This window comes from Ricinus communis, chromosome 3 (genome assembly GCF_019578655.1).
Source record: "Ricinus communis isolate WT05 ecotype wild-type chromosome 3, ASM1957865v1, whole genome shotgun sequence".
NCBI lineage: Eukaryota > Viridiplantae > Streptophyta > Magnoliopsida > Malpighiales > Euphorbiaceae > Ricinus > Ricinus communis.
In genome coordinates this window covers 771,978-794,968 of record NC_063258.1, presented here as the reverse complement: position 1 = coordinate 794,968, position 22,991 = coordinate 771,978, and the positions used below count along the sequence as shown (strand labels likewise).

The 22,991-nt window shown below is 24.7% G+C and overlaps 1 protein-coding gene across 1 annotated transcript; it reads right to left on the bottom strand.

Moving 5' to 3' along the window:
• Positions 1-14,501: 14,501 nt before the first annotated feature.
• On the bottom strand, positions 14,502-22,648 carry LOC8273228 (serine carboxypeptidase-like 18). Its single transcript, XM_048371563.1, has 14 exons — positions 22,381-22,648; positions 21,800-21,945; positions 20,973-21,049; positions 20,723-20,845; positions 18,822-18,924; positions 18,680-18,717; positions 18,475-18,576; positions 18,149-18,235; positions 17,901-18,059; positions 16,827-16,898; positions 16,634-16,752; positions 15,410-15,523; positions 15,242-15,296; positions 14,502-14,728 (listed from the first exon to the last, which is right to left on the bottom strand). The coding sequence occupies exons 1-14, from the start codon at positions 22,530-22,532 to the stop codon at positions 14,645-14,647; spliced, it is 1,431 nt and encodes a 476-aa protein (XP_048227520.1). The 5' UTR covers positions 22,533-22,648; the 3' UTR covers positions 14,502-14,644.
• Between the last annotated feature and the right edge of the window lie 343 nt (positions 22,649-22,991).

The following is a 22,991-nucleotide window of genomic DNA, read 5'->3' as shown; positions in this document are numbered from 1 at the left end:
CAAACTGTTATCTATTGTTAATAATTAATAGTTGATAGCTAGTAGTTGGTATTTGATTGATGTTAAGTGTTTAGTAAATTATTATTACTTGTTGTTGATAAAATATTCTATTATTGATATATACGTCAAATTAAAATATTATTTATTGTATACTATTATATACAATTTAATCATATATAAATATAAAATATATATCAAAATTTTTATTTATACAATAAATATTTTTATATTAGTAAATAAAGATGTCATATTTTATTTCAATTTTTGAAAAGTATTAAATTAGTATATAAAAGATAAACTAATTTATTATTTCTTTATAAAATATTCAAATTAAGTTGCTATAGATTAAACTTAAAAAAAACAATAAAAAAACGAAAAATGATAAAAAAAAAGTTATTTTAGCCTATTCATTTTAAAAATAAAAGTTTTGATTCAAAAGCTCTTTAAAAAAAAAAGTTAACCATACGCTTTAGTATAATTATTAAAAACTGAAAAACTATCAGTTATATTCTTAATCATATTTCTCAACCTAACCTAATATTTAAAAGTAAATTTAAATATATACATTAGATACATGTTTTTCAATGGCTGAAGTAAAATACAAAAACCTGACTGTGATTACATATCAAAGTCACAAGTGTTAAAATTGTACAAGTGTAACAATTCGATTCCTATTCTATTTGTTTAATCAACCATTATATTTAGAAATCTCAATTATTGTTAGAGCCCATTTTAAATAAAATGAGAGAGTTCAATTTAGTTTAAATGCAAGGATTCACTCATTTAATCAAACTTTCAATTAATAACCTCAACTCCTCCTTGCTAAAGTTTAATTTTTGGTTACTGACTTCATTGCTCGGGTTCAATTTAGTTTTTGTCTAAATTTATAGACATTTTAATTCAATTTTTCATATATTTAACTCAAATTAGCTCTATTTTAAATAAAAAAAAATTGAGAGAGTGAATTACACTCTCTAGAAAGAGAGTGCATACAATAAAAATAAAAATAAAAAGTATTACATTAAAGTAAATGATTAATTTTATATTTAAAAAATAAGTATACACGTTAAAATAAAAATCATATATATCAAAAAATAGGACACATGTTAAAAAATTTAAATCTCAAAATTTATAATATATATATATATATATATATATATATATATATATATATATATATATATATATATATATATATTCGGTCTGGTAAAGTAATTACTTGATAATTATAAATATTTATGCTTTCTATATTTTTTTATTAATTTTACAGTTTTTTATTTTTTTATTTATTTTTATTGTGTTAAAATATTAAAACTATGACTTTTAACTTCTTTTTAAATTTACGGTTTTTAGATAAAATAACTGAAAAATAATCGAAAACCACTGAAAAATATTAAAAAATAATTGAAAAATAACTATATTATAAATTTGAAAAAATATTAAGAAAAATTGTATTTTATTTTAAAAAAATTATATGATAAAAATTATTTTTTAAATTTATTTTAAAATATTGTTAAAAAGTTTTCATAAAATATTATATAGACGCAATTTAGATAAGCTCAACCAAAATAAATTAATGCTATATTTGGTTGAAAATTATTAAAAAAATCTATTTTCAAATAAAATTCAAGAAAAAAATAAAATAGAAATGATAAAGTTGAAAGAGATATTTTGGTGTTATAGAATATATTAACTTACTAATATAAAATTCATTTGAAACTTCTACTTATTTTCTTAAAATTCAATTTAGTTATAATCAATTCTATACAAAGTTGATTATGTAAAATTTTATATTAATTTTCATTTCATTTAAATCACATAAATTTAAAATTTATAAATAAATTTTATAAATTTTAACTAAACACAATGCTAAACTAAATTCATAATTTCATATGTTATAAGAGATTGTGTCAACTCTCGTTCACCCTTAGTTTCAATATCACAATAAGGATGGATCTATTTATTGATTAAGGAAATTAATCTTCATTATTCTCTTAAATTCACTTAATCTCTCCTTCAACTACCATTGTTCAACTATATTATCCTCTTATAGCTCAACTATACCATCCACCAAATAGTTGGGTCATTCTCTCAAAGGGTTGCCGTCAGCATACACATATTTGCAGACATTACTCATCTCTTCTCTTGTATGCCAACTTTTAGCATTTTAGTCTATCTTTTTCAAAACATTAAGCTAAAAGCACTTAACATGCTCCACTACAAATACTAGCAAAGTAGATAAAACAGTCTACAAACAACTTGGTAGGTTGCATGATGTATTTAATAACCACAAGGCTTCTAAGAAATTCTACACCCAGAACTCATAGTTAAACCTAGAGAACTATGGCTGCTAAAATCTTGTTGATGTGCTCTATGTTAAAAAGAGGAAAAATAAAAGGTCAAATATATATTTATGCTCTTAAACTTATATCGATTAGTCATTTTAATATTTTAATTTTAATTTAACCTAATATGTATTTAAATTTTACTTTTTTTTAATAACTAAACATCCTTTAACTTTCAATTTAACTTAATATACACCCGAATTTTATTTTTTAGTAATAATTGAGTACTTTCGTGCAATACATATAGACATATTGAGTATAAACACATGTCATAAAGTGTTAAAATATTATAAAAAAGTAACTTATGACATCTATTAAATTACATCAAAAATTAAGCTGACGAAATAATTAAATTTCATGTATAAGTATACATTTGGCCAATAGAAAAAGGGAAAAGAAGTGTTTCATGTGGTTAAAGGCACCAAAGACCTAGGAATCTAGTTCAAGAAGGCAGAAAAGGTCAAGGCCAATTCATATGTGTTTATTTGGAATTCCAAAAAAAGCAAAGAAAACATGGCTTTTAAACTATGTTGTATTTTAGCCACTAGAACAGTCAATCACGCCATTTGACTAAGGAAGATAATGAATAATTTGTGTTTATAGAATGAAGGAAAATCTAATGTGAGAACCAATGAAGACCAAGTATTGAGAGAGAAGAAGAAAAGAAAAAAGTGGACATTCTAACCAAGAAGTTTTGTGGACAAGTTGAAGCGGCTAATGCTTCATTTCATTTAAGTTGCTTTGATTTTGCATTTGTAGTTTGACATACAATTTTGGTAAAAGATATAAATAAGTTTCTTACTTTTGCATAAACTACAATTAAACTTCTATATTTAAAGGATAAAATAACTGTATTTTTACAACTAATTCTGTACCCAGTTAGTTTCAGATGTTAAAATAGAAAATATTAGTTCTATTTATAATGGGTAAAAATCATAAAGTGTTAATTTCTCTCTCAATTTAACAAAAAAAAAAAGAAGAAATAAATATTATTATCATTAATTAGCAAATGGAATGTATAGAGTTAGCTTCAAGGATATAATTATTATAATTGAACTATCTTGAAGTTTAAGAGTTTAATTGTATTTTAGCTGAAACTTTAAGGGCTTATTTGTGACATTTGCCCATAATTTTATTTTCAATTTTAAGGAAGTAATTTTGATGGGAATTTGGCTTAATTTGGTGTATTTGTAATAGTTTCAGCACTGGGATATTTTTCTCAAAATAAAAATAATACTAGGAAAGTAAATTTCCATCCATGGATAAAGCTTTTGATTGCATTTTCAGTTATTTTCTTCAAAGGTTTGCTGCTGTTGATTTCTATGTTTCTAAGAGTGCATATTTGAATTTGGATTGTAGTAAGTTATTCACACTTCCTAAACATCCCTTGAAACTTCAGAAAATGATTTGCTTCTCATTTTTTTTTAAGGAGAATCATATATGCTTCATTTATTAAAATAAATGAGTACATCATTATAAACAAAGCATGATCAAGAGGTACACAAATATATAAACTTCACTTGAAAATGGATTATTCCATTTAGCATTTGACTCCAATGAGTGCATCTTGATAGATAAAAATGATTACGAGGGTGATCAACAAGTACACAAATATAAATTTTACTCTAATAATTATTATTTTTATATATTTCACTCACATTAATAGAACTCTATAGCTTGTATTTTAGCAGTAAACACATTTTATTGTGTGAGAATTTCCAATTATAATTTGACTCTTAAATTTTTAGAAAAGTATAATAAAAAGAGATTAGTAAAAAACTTCTTATCATAATTATCATCACAACTAATAATACTTTCAAAAAGAAAGAATCACAAATTGTCACTAAAGGAATCAACAATACTAGCCCCATAAAGATATAATCTAACAAAATGAATAAAAGAACTAATGCCAAATATATATATATATATAAGTGAATAAATAGAGTATAATAAGAGGAAATTGTGTGCAAAAGAGCAGGAGAAAATGTGGGAAGAGGAAGAGAGTGGCTAGGGGTAAAAAAAATGGGTCTTCTTATTACATTCTCCTTCTAAAACTACCCACCATTGGTTACACATCCAAGTCAAGATTATTGTGGCACAACATTCATTTTCAGTTTTGGATGAGACAAACCATTTATCACAGGCTGGATAAAGGCAGTGGTCCTAGACTATAAGGGCATGCTAAGGAATGGTCCTAAGCTATGGGGCATGGCAATGGCAGCTAGGCTTGACAGGGTGACAAGGTTATATGCCAGATATTTGCTCTATAGGCTTTGAAGTTGGAGTGGGTGGTATAGTTGGGAAAACTACTTTAATATCTTCTTTTTTAAAACTACTCCAAGATTATTGTTATTATTACTGCATGAAAATAACTAAAAACAGGACAATGTTTCATAAATGCATATTAAAAAATATTAAATGAACTTCTTACAAAATAAAAATAAGTATATTTAAGGATATAAAAAATATTTTTTAATTAAATAATAAAAATTCATATTCTTGAGTCGCATTGATATAGCTTTTTAATATACACTCCATAATTTATTTGTTTCGCTCAGTGACTATTTTAAACTATAAAATTATACTAATCATATAATTTTATTGCATTACAAATAATAACAAGTGTCATAAGCTTGCTCGATATGCAACAAAATTATGGCTTGTTTGGTTCGGTTGATTAATGTAGCTAGTAGATAATAACTGATAGTTGATAATTGATAAACTAAATTATTTTGATAAAATCCTATTAGCCATTATTATTAGTATGTTAAATTACCATTAAAGGTATAATTTATTTTTATATATATCTTATTTTAATAATATTATTTTCAGTTATTCAAATAAATAAGAATAACTTAAAAATTATAAATAATTTTTTTGACTCAATTGCATATATAATTAAAAATATTTATAAAAGTTAATTTGAAAAGTGGCTAAAGTTTAAATATTATTAATGAAAAATCTAATTTCAAATGTTATAATTATAAAATATTATGATTATTTTTAATTATAATTTAATTATTTAAATATTTAAAAATAATAATTTTAATTATTAATTATAATAGAACTAATTATATAATATCAATTTAAAATAAATTATTATTAATAATTTCTAAAAAATATAATATTATATAACTAAAAAAATTAAATTAGATATTATATGATGAGTTGATTGAGATTAAATCAGCTAATTTTTAAATCTTACTAAATAAATATGATTTAATTATTTGGTGAAGAACAACCATCAGATTCATTAAACCTCTTAAACCTTATATAATTTGACATTCTCAATTTAACAAACCTCTTTCATAAAGAAAGTTTAAGCTTTAAAAATACATGCATATACATATTTATCAATGCAATAAGTTTTTATTCAATATATGAATCTCTCTTTTAAGAAAATAAAAACTTAATCAACCTTTGCATTATTTTTCTTGAAAATACAAGAACAATTTTACAAATGCATTAAGCCTATTACCATTCTCTTAGTCATCTTATGTTTCTCCGGCTTCTTATTTATTCTCCCCTTCCATTTCTATCTTAGTAGAAGAAACTACATATTTTGAATTTAATTCAAACTATTAAATTTTTAAAATTTATTAGTCCCACTATTTATAAATTTTCATTAATCTATAATTTTTTATGAATAATTCTATAAATGATTGATTAATTATTATTAACACTATTTATATAACAAATTATTACATCATTCATTTCTAATGTTTTAATGCCAAATTAATGACCACCTTCTTTTTAAAATTTCTCTAAGTCCTCTTGTTGGCCTCAATCTAGAAATCTAAGTTAGAGAAAAAAAATACAATAATTTCCCTACTTTTAAGACTAACATTAATTCATCTTTTTATTTATTTATTTTGTTTTCCTTGCATAGATTGGAAAACTTTAGTTGCTCATTCATTATTATTGGCATTGAAGTTGTAATGACATTGGGTAGAGGGAGCATGTGGGTTTCTCTAAAGCCTCCTTTCTTCTGGTATTAAAAGAAAGCCCCCAATTTCTCACTTCCCTTCATGTCCCATTGTCCCCTTATCCTTGTAGTTTCTGTACCCTTTTTGTTAACTTTTGTGGCTGTGAAGATTTATCCTCTCTGTTCAAGAAAATGACAGTAGGAAGCAGAAGAAAGACCATTCAGAGTTGGCCACCACAAGAGCCCAGAAGTGCTTTTGGGCATGACATATATGATGTGAAAGCAACTAAAAACCCAATAATTTTCTTTTTAATTGTGAAGATATTTCCTCCTTACTGCCAAACATCTTTCAAGGTCTCAAGAGGTAAGGGCACCAAAGGTTGGTTTGATCAAGTTTTTTAAAAAAAACTGAGTTTTTTTATTTTATTTTGTTAATCGAATCAAACTAAAATATTAAATTTAACAAAATCAAATTAAATTGAAAAAGTCTTCAGTTCTTGAATTTAAGATTTTTATTTTTTTATTTTTCTATAATTTAAACTATAAATATTTTTATTTAAATAAATATAAATATTTTTTCAACACCAAAAATGATAAAAATATTTAAATATATAAATAAATATATTTTCATAGTCAAATAAATTGATCCTTCTTTATATTAAAATTAAATAAATAATATTCTAGATATTAGAAATTTTGATTTAGTTCGATTGTAATTAAAATTTATTGAAAATTAAATTAAAATATTATTTAATTTACCCATTATTAAATTGCAATCAAACCGATAGTTGGTTCGATTAATTCTTTGCTTTCGATTCAGTTTTGCTCATAAAAACTATTAACTAAGGCTAGTAGTTATGGTTTTCTATCATATTGACTTAGCAATAAGGTGAATCCATTTCTTTTGAAAACTTTATTCTACAAAATCTACTCCAACATTAAAAAATAGAAATAATTATAAATTTAGTATTTTAACTTTTTGACTTTTTGGATTTCAGTGTTTGAATTATTTTTTTATTTAATCAAGTATCTGAACTTATTAATTTATAAATATATTATGACGGTTTTATATATTAAAGTAATAGTATAATTCATCTTATACATAAAATAATCTAAATATTCTTATTCATCCTTACTTATAATTTTTTCTCTCTTCTTTCCTCTTTTCTTTTTAATCTTTTTTCTATTTTTTATCATATTCTTCTTTTGACACTAAAAAAAGGGAATTAAATTCTTTTAACTTTTATTCTTTCTTTTAGAAAAAGATTCACTCATCATCTTTTAATTTCTAAAAATAATTTTTTTAGAATACTTAATACATTCCTCTTTCTCCTCTTATTGTTTTAAGGTGAAAGAATATATTTTATTTTTATTTTTTTTATTTGAATGTATGAAAATAAAAAAAGAAGTAAATAATATTTAATTTTTTTCAATTTTTATCTGAATAAATAAGAAAAATAAAATAATTTTACTTTTTATTATATTTTTTGAAAAATAAATGAATATTAAAAAGTAGTATTGAAAATGGATAAATAAGAAAAATAAATATAATATAATATTATTTTAAATGAGGATATTTAAATCAATTTACTATTAAAAAAAATCAAATAAGCACTTTAACTTATAAAACCGGCTAGAGACACTATATTGAATATTTTAACAGATTCAAACATTTAATTGAAAATAAAATAGTTTAAATACCAAAACAGAAAAATACAGAAAAGTTAAAACACCAAATATATAATCATGATATGCACTTTTTGGATATTCCATATTATACTTGTCAAAAGGTTTTTGATTTATTTAATGATTTTTAGTATATTTTTATTTTTAATCTATTAATTTTTTGTTTATTCTTCTATTAAGTTAAAATAAAAAAATAAACAGCCCTCAAATTAATTAAATGAAGATGGTGATTATTATTTTTCCATGAATTGTCATAATACATTAGTTAGTCTTTCATTTTCAATATTATACTAAATTCATCCTATAATTTATTATAATACACAAGTCCCTTTTTTTTATTAAATTTTAGTTAGTTTCGGTTAAAATTTCTTTCTGGTTTCAGCCAAGATATAATATATCTTTTAATATTTATATGTTCAAATTATAACGTAAATTATTTAAATTTGATAACTACTATTCGTAGTTTAATAAATTATTAGCTTATTATAAAAGATTCATTAAATTTTGTAATAAAAGATATTTCAGTTTTTTAAAAATAATTGACATAATGTAATATAGTAATTATAATATTAGTATTATTAAGAATATAAATTCTTAAAGTAAATAGTAATTACCCTAAGTAGAATTATGAATTTGAATAATACGATAATTTTAGTAATTACTTTAAATTTTCCTATCCATAAACAAATTAATGTAATGACTACTTTTCTACATTTTTTTAATTATTTCCATAAATTTAGATTATAAAATTGAATAAAGTAGTATAATTAGCTAATATTTTGTTAATAACTATTAATTGTAGTTATTGAATCTGAATAATTTATATTAAAAATTAAATATATATAGATATTAAAATATAACAAAACATCTCTTACCAAAAAAAATAATAATGAAGAATTAGTATCTTATTATAAACTATAATAGGATTTAGTAAAAATAAAATAAATTTAGGGAGTAACTAATATAATATAATAAATTTGTAGAGAAAGTTACTCTTTTATATTTTATTTCAATTACTTAAAAGATAGTTTTGTCTTTTTATTTGAATTTAATAGGAAAACTAATAGAAAAATTAGCAGAAAAAGTAATAGATATATTATTATAGACTAAGAAATTAATATAATTTTAAACAAGAAGTTCTTACTATCTCCAAGCAAATTATAACTACACATTTTAATGTAAAATCAAGAAACAATTCAAAAAATTCATAATTATATTAAATCATATATATATATATATATCATTAAACGGTTGAATAACTAACGTACTTATTAAATTAATAACCCGTTATTTTAATGTTTTTACTGAATTGATAGTTGAATCGAGTTTTATATTGAAATTATTAAATTATTATTTTGATTAAAAATTAAAATTAAATATTACTAAAATGTTAAATTTTGTTTTTATTTTATAAATATATAATCTTATATGGTTTTGATAAAATTATTTAGTTAAATATTTTTAATGAGAAATATGTTTAATTATTTATGTTAGATATTAGGATAAGATTATATTAAAATTAATTACGAATTAAGTATTTTTTATTAGAGTCAGTTGGCCACTTGTAAAAAATTTAGTGGATAAATTAGTGGAAAAGTTAAAACTTAAACTATTAAATTAGTCCAAATTGGAGAGATAAATAGACACTTTATGCCATTGGATGCTTTTAACAAAATTTGTCTATTTAAAGAAAACAAAAAGAGATATGGACACGTGTGAGTGTGAGTGTGAGCGTGTGTACTTTTGGGGGCTTGGGTTCATTTGATTCGCTCTGTGGCTTTTTGTTTTTGCCTTTCCCTAAAAGAAACCTTGTTTGTAGTTTTGCATGGCATAAAGTGATGTTTAACATGTGAAACAACAGAAGAAAAGATGGTGGGTAGTTCATAAATATTTAATTGGGATTAATAAATGCTGTTTCTGTAATCAAATCAAATCAAATAAAATAAATAAATAAATAGATGTCTTTTTCATTTCTTTTTTTATTTTTATTTTTTTCTTTGCTATAGATTGGTTTTGAAAAACTTTTGAGTACTCAGTCCATAAAGTCTTCCTTTAACTTGATTTTTTATTTTATAGGAAAATTAATATTCATGTTGCCAAAAGCTTTTTTCAAAAATATTTAAGATTTAATTTGGTGGACTAAAAGGTGTTTGATTTGGATATTTTGTGTAGCTAATAAACTATATTATATTAAGACGTTTGTTAAAAACTTAAAAATCAGGGGTTTAATTTCAATAAGTAGCTAATTGCATGAGTTTTATTTTAAAATCTTTTTTATTAATTGATAACTAATTTGATTTTTCTATTTATTTTGATAATATTATTTTTATTAGAATTTATTAACAACAACTTATTTTAAATTGACTCATATAAATATTCTTTTTATAATTCCTAAATAAATAAATTATTATTTTAAAATTATTTTTAGTATTTAATAATTAAGATATTTATAATTTAATATTTAAAATTAAAAATATTTTATTCGTGAAAGTAATTTTAATTTCTATTTTTGAAATAATTATTAAGTATTTTAATAATATAACCATTAAGCTAAATAAAATTAACTATAGTATTTTTTTAATATTATAAATTATTTTTATTAAAATATATAATTAGAAATAGTATAATAAAATAAAATATATTTAAAGATAAATTATAGGTATTTAACATACTAACAGTAACTGCTAATAAAATCTTACTAAACGATTTAATTTATCAGTCACCAACTATCAAATATTAGCCATCAATTATTAGCTATCAGCCACCAGCCATCAGCTATCAGACGAATTAATAAATAAATTATTGAAGTGTTTATTGGTTTGAGAATTTTGATTTAGAATGCCTTTTCTTTTTAGTAGATATGTATTTGGCAGAGATGGCAAGAGCAGTTTAAGAGTTTTTCTTTCAAGAAGTAATAGCGCGTCAGTCGAAGAAAGTGAGACAAAAGGCCCTACACACCTGTGGCTTCATTTTTATATTTTTGATATAGTTTAATTAATTATGTAAAGATCTAATTTATCTTTTTATTCTTAGGAGAGAGCTGAAATTGCATCTCCGGCCAAGATCTGATTGTTCCATTAGACCCACATAATTAAAACCGCTGATGGATCAAGGTAATATATGGATAACTTCGCCATAAAAATCAGAGTAAGTGCATAATAAATGGCTTAAAATAACAATCACTAATTTAATTAATTAATTAATTAATTAAATTTTTTAATTTTTATTATGTTCAATAACTGTGCTGGAAAGCCTTTAGGAGTGCCTAGCCGAGGTGTCTCACATAAAGACGGGATGTATATGGGATGGTCAAATTAGTTTTAGAGACAGTTTTTGAGCATCGTTGCATAGCAGGTATGCATATGGAATAGGCAAATAAGATATCTATATATCACTCTGATACCTCGACCTCTACAACTCCATCAGTAAGATTGACAAGTAGCTCCTTCGAGATCTTGAAGACATTATCTTTCAGTTAGCGTAACAGTTGCATGAGAAAGACGAGTCAATTTATATGCTGAAGACCACTCTTAAGAACCGAGTGCGCCAGTTGGTGTAGAAAATGACCTGAAGCACTCGACAACATGTCCCCGACCACTTTACCCAACCCCATGGCTACAATTTTCAAAAAAATCCACCTTTTGACAAGTTGTGAGTTTATTATCATTTTTCCTTTTTATTTCTAATACCCTCTAGTTTGCCCTTATGAACCAAAGATAAGAGGTTGAATTGGTGAATTGTAGAATGGTTGGAAATTAAAAATCTTAACGATAGAAGGAATAAAATGTAGAGAAGAAAGAACAATAAAGGTTTATAGTGGTTCAAGTATTAACAAACTCTACATCCACTTCCCAATCTCTAATTTGGTGTTCACTATACACTTAATCAATTACAAAGGAATTTTTCCAAGTTCATTCCAAACTTAGTGTTTAGGGCTCATACCAAACTTTTTACACTTGTATTTTTATGGACCACATACAACTCTTAAAAGAGTTTTACCTAGGCTAATTCTCCAATTCAGTCACAAGCGCTTAAGCCAACACTCAAACCTCACAAGAGCATTCAAGCTCTTATAACAACCAAAGATTATAAAATTGATTGCAAGAAGAAAGAAAGTTAATACATAATATGTGTAGGCTTCGAGAGATTGTTAATTAACGATTTAAGGTCTTTAGAGGTTATTTTTATAGCATACTAACTTCAAAGAGCCGTTACACATGAATCCTAAAATATGCACAATGTTTTGCTTTAAGATAATGCACTAAATGCATTGTTAGATTGCAAATCGCATGCCTTTTCCATATGCATTCGGTGAAGGATCCGGGCGTGTACGAGGTAGAAAAAGTTATTTCAAAATAGAGTCGAGTTGGATACAAGTACTATGTTTATTTTATATATTTTTATTAATTTTTTAGTATACATTTATTTAATAATTTAACTGTTATTAAGTATAATGGAAGAAATAAAGTATAGATTTAACCAATATTTAATATATTTTATAAAAATTATATTTATTTACTTATATTTTATAAATTTTATATATATATATATATATATATATTGAGTATAGTTCGGGGCGAGTTATGAGCAGAGACGAGGCAAAGTGTCTTAAACCTTTCCCGACCTATTATTAGTAGCGGGCCGAATATTTTCTACCCATTTAGGTCGAGTTATGGGTTTACCCATGAGTATGGACAAATTTTCATCTCTAATATGATGCAGCATAGAGACATTAGCTGCTTCAAATGTACTGTTGGCGTGGTTTGCAACAGTAACGACCCTTTATGAATCTCGAGGTCGCGCCCTTAAGAATAGTGGTCTCAATTTTCAGCTTTAGGAGGCCAATAGTCTATGCCTCAGAAGTTTTAATTTTTGCGATCGCATGTTTATGGGCGGAGTCATGATTTTCATTCTAAAACCCTCAATAGCTTATGTCGATATAAATTTGAGCTTTTCGCAGTTGCGCTTAGAGAGGTGCAGTTGTAATTTTCAGATAGACTTGGATTTTAAACCATAATCTATGCTACACAAACAATACTTAAAAATTCAATAAATCAAGAATTAATTTGAGTGTTAAGATCAAAATTAGAGACTTTAGCTTTATGATGAATCACCTAGTCTAACATCTCTGACCGTACATTCATTTTGTGACTTGAGATTTGTTTATTTATCATTTTTAGGGTGTTGAAACTTATAAATATTTTTGTACATTATAAATTTTTAATTTAAATTATATTTCTCTTTAGTATGTTATTTTATTATTTATAATTTTCATTTTTAATTGTATATAATAGTAATATATAACTTAATGGCATACAATACAATACAATATTAATAAGATTAATATATTAAATATCCAATAAAAATTAATTTAAAAAATTACATTATTAATTTAGCTGCCTCAAGCTAACGGAAATAATTTAGCGACTATATATAAGTGGTAGCTAAGATTATAGACCACAAAATGATATCTAATTAACCATATGTATGTGGTCTTTAAGTTAGCTACCACTTATATGTGGTCGCTAACTAATCTCCCGGTGGTCTCCCATGTCAGTGCTTTAATGATCAATTGGAAACCAAATAACGACTATGAGTGGTGTAACAAAATAGAAACCACATTTTCTGGTTACTACTTTTAGAGTTTATATGACTTTTTTTTATCAATATTTCTGTTAATAACTAGAATTTTAATAATTATAAGATGTAGTTTTTAAGTGGATGCTATGCATTTAGTAACCACTTAAACATCATATTTAATAATTTCTAAATCATTGTTTTTTATTGATGCGTGAAACTAGAAAAAGCTGAGAAGACTAAGTGGCTAAAATAAAGCAAGAAGAAAGTAAATAGAAAGGAGAATCAAGGGAAGAAGGGATGAGACATTTTTTTTTCAAATTTATTTCATTATTTTAATAAATATTGAAATATACTTATATTTAATGTCGCTACTTTATATATTTTAATATAATAAAATTATAATTTAAATATTAATTAAATCAAGGTCGAGTCTAAAAATTCAATTATTAAAATATAACTTATATTCTTTTTAATATATGGTCTATTTTTTTATAATATATTTGATGGGTTAAAAAATTATAAAATATTATAATTATCAACTTTTAAATTTATGAAAAATAAAAATTATACATTAATGTGAGACTGATTTATTAAATTTATAATAATCGAAAACTTAAAATAATTGTGAACCAATATACTTAAAACATATGATATTAAATAGCTTTAACATCAATAGATTATTATATAATAATAAATTTAAATTTTAGCTGAATATTTAATTTTCAATTTAGTAAGTGATTATAATATATATATATATATATATATATATATATATATATATATATATATATACTCTAAATAAATTTTTAAATTTAGTATTCTACATAAATAGCAATTGACTTCTACATGCTAGTATTAATTACAAATACTTACAAAGGTTATTAATATTTTATTAATTAATAAATTAATAAATATTATATACAAGAGGGTTAGAGTATCCGGGCATTAGTTATAAAAAAAAGCCATAAAATTAGAATCTGAGTCTTTATATAATACTTCAAATTTATTATAAAATGGACACCAAAATTCAATCTAACTAATAGTAATTCATTCTGTCGGACAAAAGAAAAGTAAAGAAAAAAGAAAAGAAAAAGAAAAAGTCTTTTGTTTAGAGAGGGAAATAACCAAAGAAGCGATCAATCATAGCATAACATTGGGTTGGCTTGTATTCTGGAGCAACATGGCCCGCACCCTGCACAAATTAAAACACTATTCATTAACGCTCTGTTTGGGGTATCACATAAATTTTGTATTAATGGGGATTTAAGACAAAATCTATTAGTTTTATTTTATTGACTCTTTATATTATTTTAATTTTATTAAAAAATATATATATTTTATGAAATTTTTATTCGTTTTATTGAGGTGTTTTACTTTTTTTATTCTTAGTTTGATGAAGAACTATTACATTCTAAATAAAATAAAATAAAAATAAAAAATCCAGTGAAGCAAAATAAAAATTAGAAAAAAGCTTAAAAAATATTATTTTAATTTTATTAAATATATATATATATATATAGATTAGCAACCTCTGAGTCGTTCAAAAATCTAGATACTCCTCAAAGCAGTAGGAATATCAGTGCAATAGGACAAGCCCAAAAATAAAAATAAAAATACCTAGTGAAGCAAAATAAAAGTTAAAAAAGAAAAGCTTAAATATGCATTGTTAGAAGGATTTAAAGCAAATTCAGAGTGTTCTACTGACCTTGACAGTAGCGAAGATTAGAGTATAGTCACCACTTATGAACTTCTCTGTATAACTGCATGAGACAGAAGATGACTTTTGTTGAAGTTTTTAGGCTTACAGGTAACAACAGGGCACATAAGAAATAGGATGGAGGAGATTTATCAGAGATGTAATAAATGAACCTACCCAGCAACTTGACCATCCACAAACCATGGCCGCCAATATTCATTAGTGGTCAAATTGAGCAAATGGATCCAGTTTTGTGTGCCAATGTGCGGTACAGAGAAATCATGGTCACCACTGCAGAAAAATAAAATAAAATAAACTGCTTGAATGCTTCAGGGTTTAACAAACACTGCCTGAAAGCTATTGCATGAGTTGCATAATATAAAATCGTTCGGCAAAAATTGTGTTGATTTGGTAAATCCTATGGATTGGCAGATAAGGGTGCATCGAGCCGACCCGAGCTGGAGATTTGAATATTCAGACTCGGCTCGATTGAACTGAACTGATCTCAAGCTCAATTATTCCTTATACTTTTGAATTCAAGCTTGGCTTATTTTAATGATTCTAAACTCGAGTTCGGTTTAAGATCGGCTTGTAATTAACTTAGTTATGAGTTCGAATTCAATCTCGAACTATCAAATATGCGGTTATAAATTTTTTAATTCAAAGTAAAATATGGACTTAAATCTAATAGTAGAAGACTAATTAAAAATTCTGAAGTAAATATCAATTAAATATACATAAATTAAGTACTAAAAACCAATAGCAATAGTCACATGTAGAATACAACAAATTTCTGACAATTTTCATCCTTAATGTAAGTAGTAAATTAAGATTCAAATATCTATAACAAACAGAATTTACTCATTTATTTATCATATATTCACTTGTATTAGACTAAGTCATTCACATTAATAATGAATATATATGTATATATTTTAACAAATATTTTATTTTATTATGTTTTACTTGTTAAATTATATATATTTATAGTAAAAAAATGCTTAAATAAAAAGACAAAGTAAAATCCTAAAACATATATTAAAAATAAATAAAAGATATCATCAAATTACAAAAGAGCTTATGTCGAGTTTCTAAATAAACTGGTTTATAAGTTAATTCTCGAAGTAAGCTAGTTCAAGAGCTTGTTTGTGAGCTTATAAATGAACTAGCTTATTTGTGAGCTTATAAATAGACTACCTTGCAAACTCAAACAAGCCTTTTTCTAAATTCTAAACATGAAAGGATTTTAATCTATTATACAAATAATCAGTTTTAGCAATAGTAGGATCCAAGTCGAATAAAAAAAGAAAAAAGAAAGAAGCAAAATCTATCGTTTGATGTTAACAAAGACATGAAAATTTATGTTAGAAGGAGATAAAAACAGAGTAGTGTAGGGGTCACCTGTAGACAAGAGCTCGAAGGCTTTGCATGGTGAGGTTCTTATGGTAGGGGACTGTGCTTGAGACGGTCTTTGTATAAGCTAAGCTAGAATTGCACCTCTTCCATACACCAGTTGTGTTCTGTTCATCACAAAATACATTATTACGTTCATTGACAACAACTTCAGTACTTATAATTCTGTATTTATATATACCTCCCGAACTTGAAGAGCATCCCGAACACTTCTGTCATTAGCCCAAATATTTGACAGCACGTACTCATAGTCCTGAATTAAACAAAGCTACTTATCTATTATGGCTTCTTTAGGGCAAAAAAAGAAAAAGAAGAAGAAGAACTTTTATGGCATCCAATATCAAGAGTGTAATTGGGAATTGTTTTAGTTACTATATAATTACTAAATTACTAAATGATAGAGTAAATTTACGGATTTAAAGATAAATAATTTTTAAAACTTTTCTTTTTATACTATCTCGAACTACAGCTTACCGAGCCCTTTTTTAGTTCCGTTCTTGCCTAATATAATATCAACTACTCTATTATATATTATATTCTCATTATATACAATAAGCTGACAGATAAATAATATATTTTTATTAAAATTAAATGATTGAGATTCGTATCAATCGCCTAATACGTTTGCTTAAATATTACTCATCCAATTATTTTGGTCTGTACTTATAGACAAGTATTACCTATTATCTTTATCATAATCTGCACATTAGAATAAGTTATGCAGTAAATATGTGGATGAATTGCATTGACCATTACTAAATTTTGCCTTTGTAACAAAAATATACCAAACTTTTGATTTATAATTAAATGATTATTAAATTTTAATTTTAAAAATACCAATGAATTTTTTCAGCACAATTAGAAGATAAATTATATGAATAATCACCAAGCTTTGCAATTTATAAAAAAAATGTATCAAATCTTTGATTTGTTACAAAAAAACAACGCCCATGTAGCTTTCAAAATCAAAATTTTAATATTTTTTTATTACAAAATGAAAAATTCGGTGACCACTCATATAATTTATTTACATATTTACTGAAAAAGCTCATTAATTTTATTAAAATTAAAATTTAGTAACCATATATAAAAATAAAAGATTTAATACTTTTTTGTTATAAAGTTTGATGACCGCTAATGTAATTATCTCGTAAATATGTTTCAAACACTTTTGCAGTAAATTAAAAAAATTAATTTTTTGTTTTTTTAACATAGAAATACAAATTAAAATTAAAAGATAACAAAAGGGAATTACCCGACACCAAAGTGCACTATTAAGTTTTGAAATGGAAATATTTTCGAGGTCCTCATCGAGTGATCTTCTTCCTTTAGCTTCTATTAATCTTTCGCCTCTTGGTTTTGAAACTTGGCAATAAGGCTCAAGAATTTGCATCGTATTTATCTGAAGAACCATCTGCAATTAAAATAACCAATATTTCCTCTTCTTAGTATGCAGAAACTAATTCCCATATTTTATCAATTATATATATAAATAGTTCTAACCTCCTCGTAAGTGTTTATGTATGTAACACACTCTGTGTTGCTTGCATTGATATTTACATAATCTCCGCCGCAGGCTTCTTTGGCATCCTTCAAAAACTCAAACACAGTTTGGAATCTCTTTGAAAAAATCAAAGGTTACATGGATATGTTTTTATAAGTTATTTAAAAGTAAAAACATAAATAAGCAATTTAGTGTAATTTAATTGGTGCTGGAGTAGAATCTATACTGTAAAATATTTGAATTTGAATCGAGTCGGAACTAATTAATTAACTAATTTAAAGAAAACAATTCAGAAGTATTACTGGAAGAAGAGTCATGGAGTTACCTCATAAAGTTCATCAGATATAAGTGTCAATCTATGAGCAAATGGGAATAGTGAGTTTTCATCAATAAAATCATCTGTTTTGGGGTTTCCAAGTATATATCCCTGGAAGAAAAGAAAAAATGAGAAAATTGTTTACTGAAGTAATCAATTCAAGTTCATGAAATGATCAAAACATAGTTTAAGTTGTTAGATAAAATAGACTTACCTTTAAATTCATCATTGGTGTCAATCCAAGTTCATTACCTGGCAGATAAATGGAAGACCCAAATATTAAATGTGGTTAAAGATTTAAGTGATTTGCTCATATATATAAAAAGAAAAGGATCAGAGATTTAATTGGCAATTACCATCAAGTACATGTGAAACTATAATTGGAAGGGGAATGCCTGAATAGGAATCACCCCCAATGAATAGTTGATTTTGGAGAAATTGTGGGTGGTCAAGCAACCACTGCATAGGAATGAATGGTAAGGTAAGTATGGCAACCAGTGTATGAACTAATTAGTCTAAGTGGCATAAAAATAGTAAAAGAAAATATGTACCTAGTCCAAGGGCATGGACCTATTTAGAGACCAAATACACATATGAATGAATATATATTAAGGGTTAAATACTATATAGTCCTGAGGTTTGGTGTAATACACCAGTCGGTTTTATATTTTTTTATTATATTAAATTCTCTTGATTTTTTAATAAAATTAACAATTATTTTTTTTTGTGTTATCAAATAACTAAATTGGTAATTTAATATTATAATTTGATCATTGAACCTATTATTAAGTATCAAACTCGTTTAAAATTAATTTTATTATTAAATTAGAGAAATTTTATTCTTAGTACAAGTTAGTTTTAGTATTCAATTAAGTTAAAAAATTTAATATTCTTTTACTTGTTTATATTTTTTTTAGCATAATTTAATTCTAGAAAAATTTAAACATATTAAAAATATTTATTTTTTATTTAATATTATTAAATTATTGTAAGCGTGAGTTTAAATCTTTAAATAAAATAAATAGTTAAAAATTTATTATTTTTATTAGACATTAAAATTAAACTATATTAAAAATAAAAAATTCACTCGTATTAATCCCATTTTACTAGCCGGTGAAAAACTCCATTTTTAACATACAAGTTTATCATAATTCTTTTCATTTGTCAACTATAACATTTCTTTCGTAAAGCTAATTGGTGTCTAGATTATTTTGCTAGATTAAAATATAATTATTTAATTTAATTTTTACTTCTAATATAATTTAACTATAATGTATAATAAAAATCACAATATAATAATATTTTTAATTAGAAATATTATCTTATATTAATAAATTAAATTAAATAATATTGTAATTTAATAATATTATTGTAAATATAAGTATTTTTGAAATGCTTAAATTTGTTTGAATTAAATTGTATCAAAAAAAACTTAGAGTAAAAAAAAATTAATTATTTTAATTAGACACTAAAACTAATTTGTGCCAAAAATAATATTTTAACTAAAATTAATTTGTGCCAAAAATAATATTTTAATCTAATTTGATAATAAATTAATTTAAGATAAATTTGACACTTAATAATAAATTCAAAGATCAATTATAATTTTTAATTACTATTTTAGTCTTTCAACTAGCATACAAGGAGGTAATGGTTAATTTTATTAAAGCTTAAGGGAGTTTTAATGCAATAAAAAAATACAGAAAACAACTTGTATCTTATACCAAAGTCAAGAAGTAAATAATATTTAATTCATAGATTAATAAATATATGTTAAATTATTAATAAGACGGTATCCACATATCTAGTTTAATAATTAATACATATTCAATTTAAATAAATTTTTTTATCTTATTTATAATTTAAAAAGAAAATCGGATATACGTTAATCGACTAATTTTTAAATGTAGTCACATATTCATTATAATATAAATATAAATAAGTATATAATCCAATAAGAAAATAATTATCTTATCAAAAAGTGTTAGGCCAGTGTTGCAAGTGGATTGATGGCAAGCTTGGAGAACCGGGGACCAGTTGTAATTCCAAACCGGAAAACAAAAACTTGGAGAACCGGTGGTGCAAATTATTAAATTTTTTCATTTTTTACATTGGTTAGGACCTGTCGGAATCGGAGGCCTACGGTTGCCGACCATTCTAAAGACCGCAGACAGTGAATTACTTATATATATATATATAAAGATGCGTATATGAATTATCATTGGTTTCCTTTTAATTGGCATAATTTGAAACACACCTTTCGCAAAAACTCATACGTCTGAGCTGCGGACTTAATATCATCGACATAGTAATTTTCTTGAGTTGTTGAGTAGGAGAAACCAGTGCCAATTGGTGCATCTACGTATAAAATGTTGATACCCTGAAAAACAATATGATCAAAGTACAATTTTAGACGGTTAAATTGATAGATAAATTTGACAGTATGTTGCATTTCTTTTTTTAATTATTTATTATTATTATTATTTTAAAAAAGAAAATTAATAAACCTGTGTCCAAGCAAAAGGGTTCAAGTGCAGTGATGGCAAGCTTCCATTGTAATTAGAATAATCAAAAGTTACAGGCCCTGGAAGAAGGTAAGTAAGATCATTAGATACAAGAAAGATTACTCTGGAAATAATATGTTTTAGCTATAATTTGGTAATTTCCTGAAATTATATTGAATTAAAACATGTCACACTAAAACTATTTTTGAGTCATAAATGTAAAACAAAACTGTGGAGAAGCAAGATTGTATGTACAAAGTGAAGCTTTTGTAACTAAAAATGAATGATTATAATGTAAATGGATGCAACATATATAAATTTATAAAAATTGATACTATTTTAATTTTAATAATTTATTAAATATAATTAAATATTTAATTAGTCAATTATATAATTTTTAGTTATTGATTAATTAAATATGTTGTTTTTATTTATTAAAATTTTTTATTTATTTTTAAAATTTAATTATCGGTAGTTAATAACATATGTTCATATTTTTATTTTAAGAATTTTAAATTATGGTCTACTTTCCTTATTAAAAAATATTTAAATAAATAATATTTATTAATAATACCCTCATTTACTGTGCCTTTTCCCTTTTATTATCAACACCAGGCTTTTTAATGCTACAAGGGGCATCGTTATATGTGTTGATGATGGGTTGCAAATTGTATTAATATAGAAAAGAAATAGCAAATAAATTGAAGGGTAAAATAGGCAAGGAATTGGGAAAATTAATTATTCCCACTTAGTATTAATTACATTTTGTGAATTAATGTGAAAAAAATCCAATGGGAACTATCAATAAGTAACAGAAAGAATATAATTACCACTTTCATAGAAGAAGGCAGAGAGAACAGAGCAACCAGGGCCACCAGTCAGCCAAAGCATAAGAGGGTCAACTGCAGGGCTCCTCTGAGACTCTACAAAATAGTAAAATAGCTGCGACTCATTTGATTCACCCACACCAATGTACCTATACACAATATACTTCAATATTACATTTATAAACACAAGAAACGAAAAAGAAAAAAAAGAAAAGGAATACCACAAACTTTAGCAAAATATTTTTCTTTTGATTCTTTACCATTCGAAATAAAATTTTCAATGGCGGACATTTTCTGTTGAGAATTGAAGTGAAACCAATTGGTTCTATAATAGGTGCTTTATTATGAGAAAATAAAAGCTCAAGTGTGTAGTATGTAGAGAAGACAATTTAGTATTGTGAACAATAAATTGAATACATACACTCAAGAAGAGTTCAGAATGGTATGAGACATTTTCTTATAAGTACAAGGGTGAATATAAATCTCTGGTCACTAATGCTTAGACTATTTGTTTTTTTCTCTTAAAGCTATTGAAAAGGAAAAGGACTAGACAAAATAAATGAAAGAGAGAGGGAGTGACTTACCCAGTTTCAAGATAGAAGGGAAGCTCACCATCAAACCCAGGAAGAGTGGTCACAACAGTCTTTGAGGCAGCAATTTGAGAGAAAAGCAATACAAGAAATGAATGTAAAAAAATGAGACTAGCAAAAGTGCCCAACACAGACTGTTTCTCCATAGTACTTAGCTTGTGTGCAACTCTGCTAGAAAAGACTAATAGAGAAAGCAAGCAGTATTTTGTGCTCTACTTATTGGGCTACTACACTAACTTCAAGTCTTCAAAGCTATTATATAATTTGGTCCTCCCAATCTTCTTCTTCCTGTGACAGGTTGGTAGATAAGGTAGACTTACCGAAAGGTATTTCAATGGATGTGTCTATATATATATATATATAAGAAAACCTTAGTGACAGTTAGGTAGCTACTAGAGTGAATACTGATGGACATTTGAATGATTTCAGTGTCTCCCTCTTTTATATTTGTCATTCTCAGTTTAATTTTCTTTTAATATTTCATAGTTTTAATAAAAAGAAAGAAATATTTGACCTCTATAAAGTATTTTAAGTGTACATTTATATGTATAAATTTGAATAAATGTTATACAACTGATTCCAATATTTAATGGAACAAATATGGA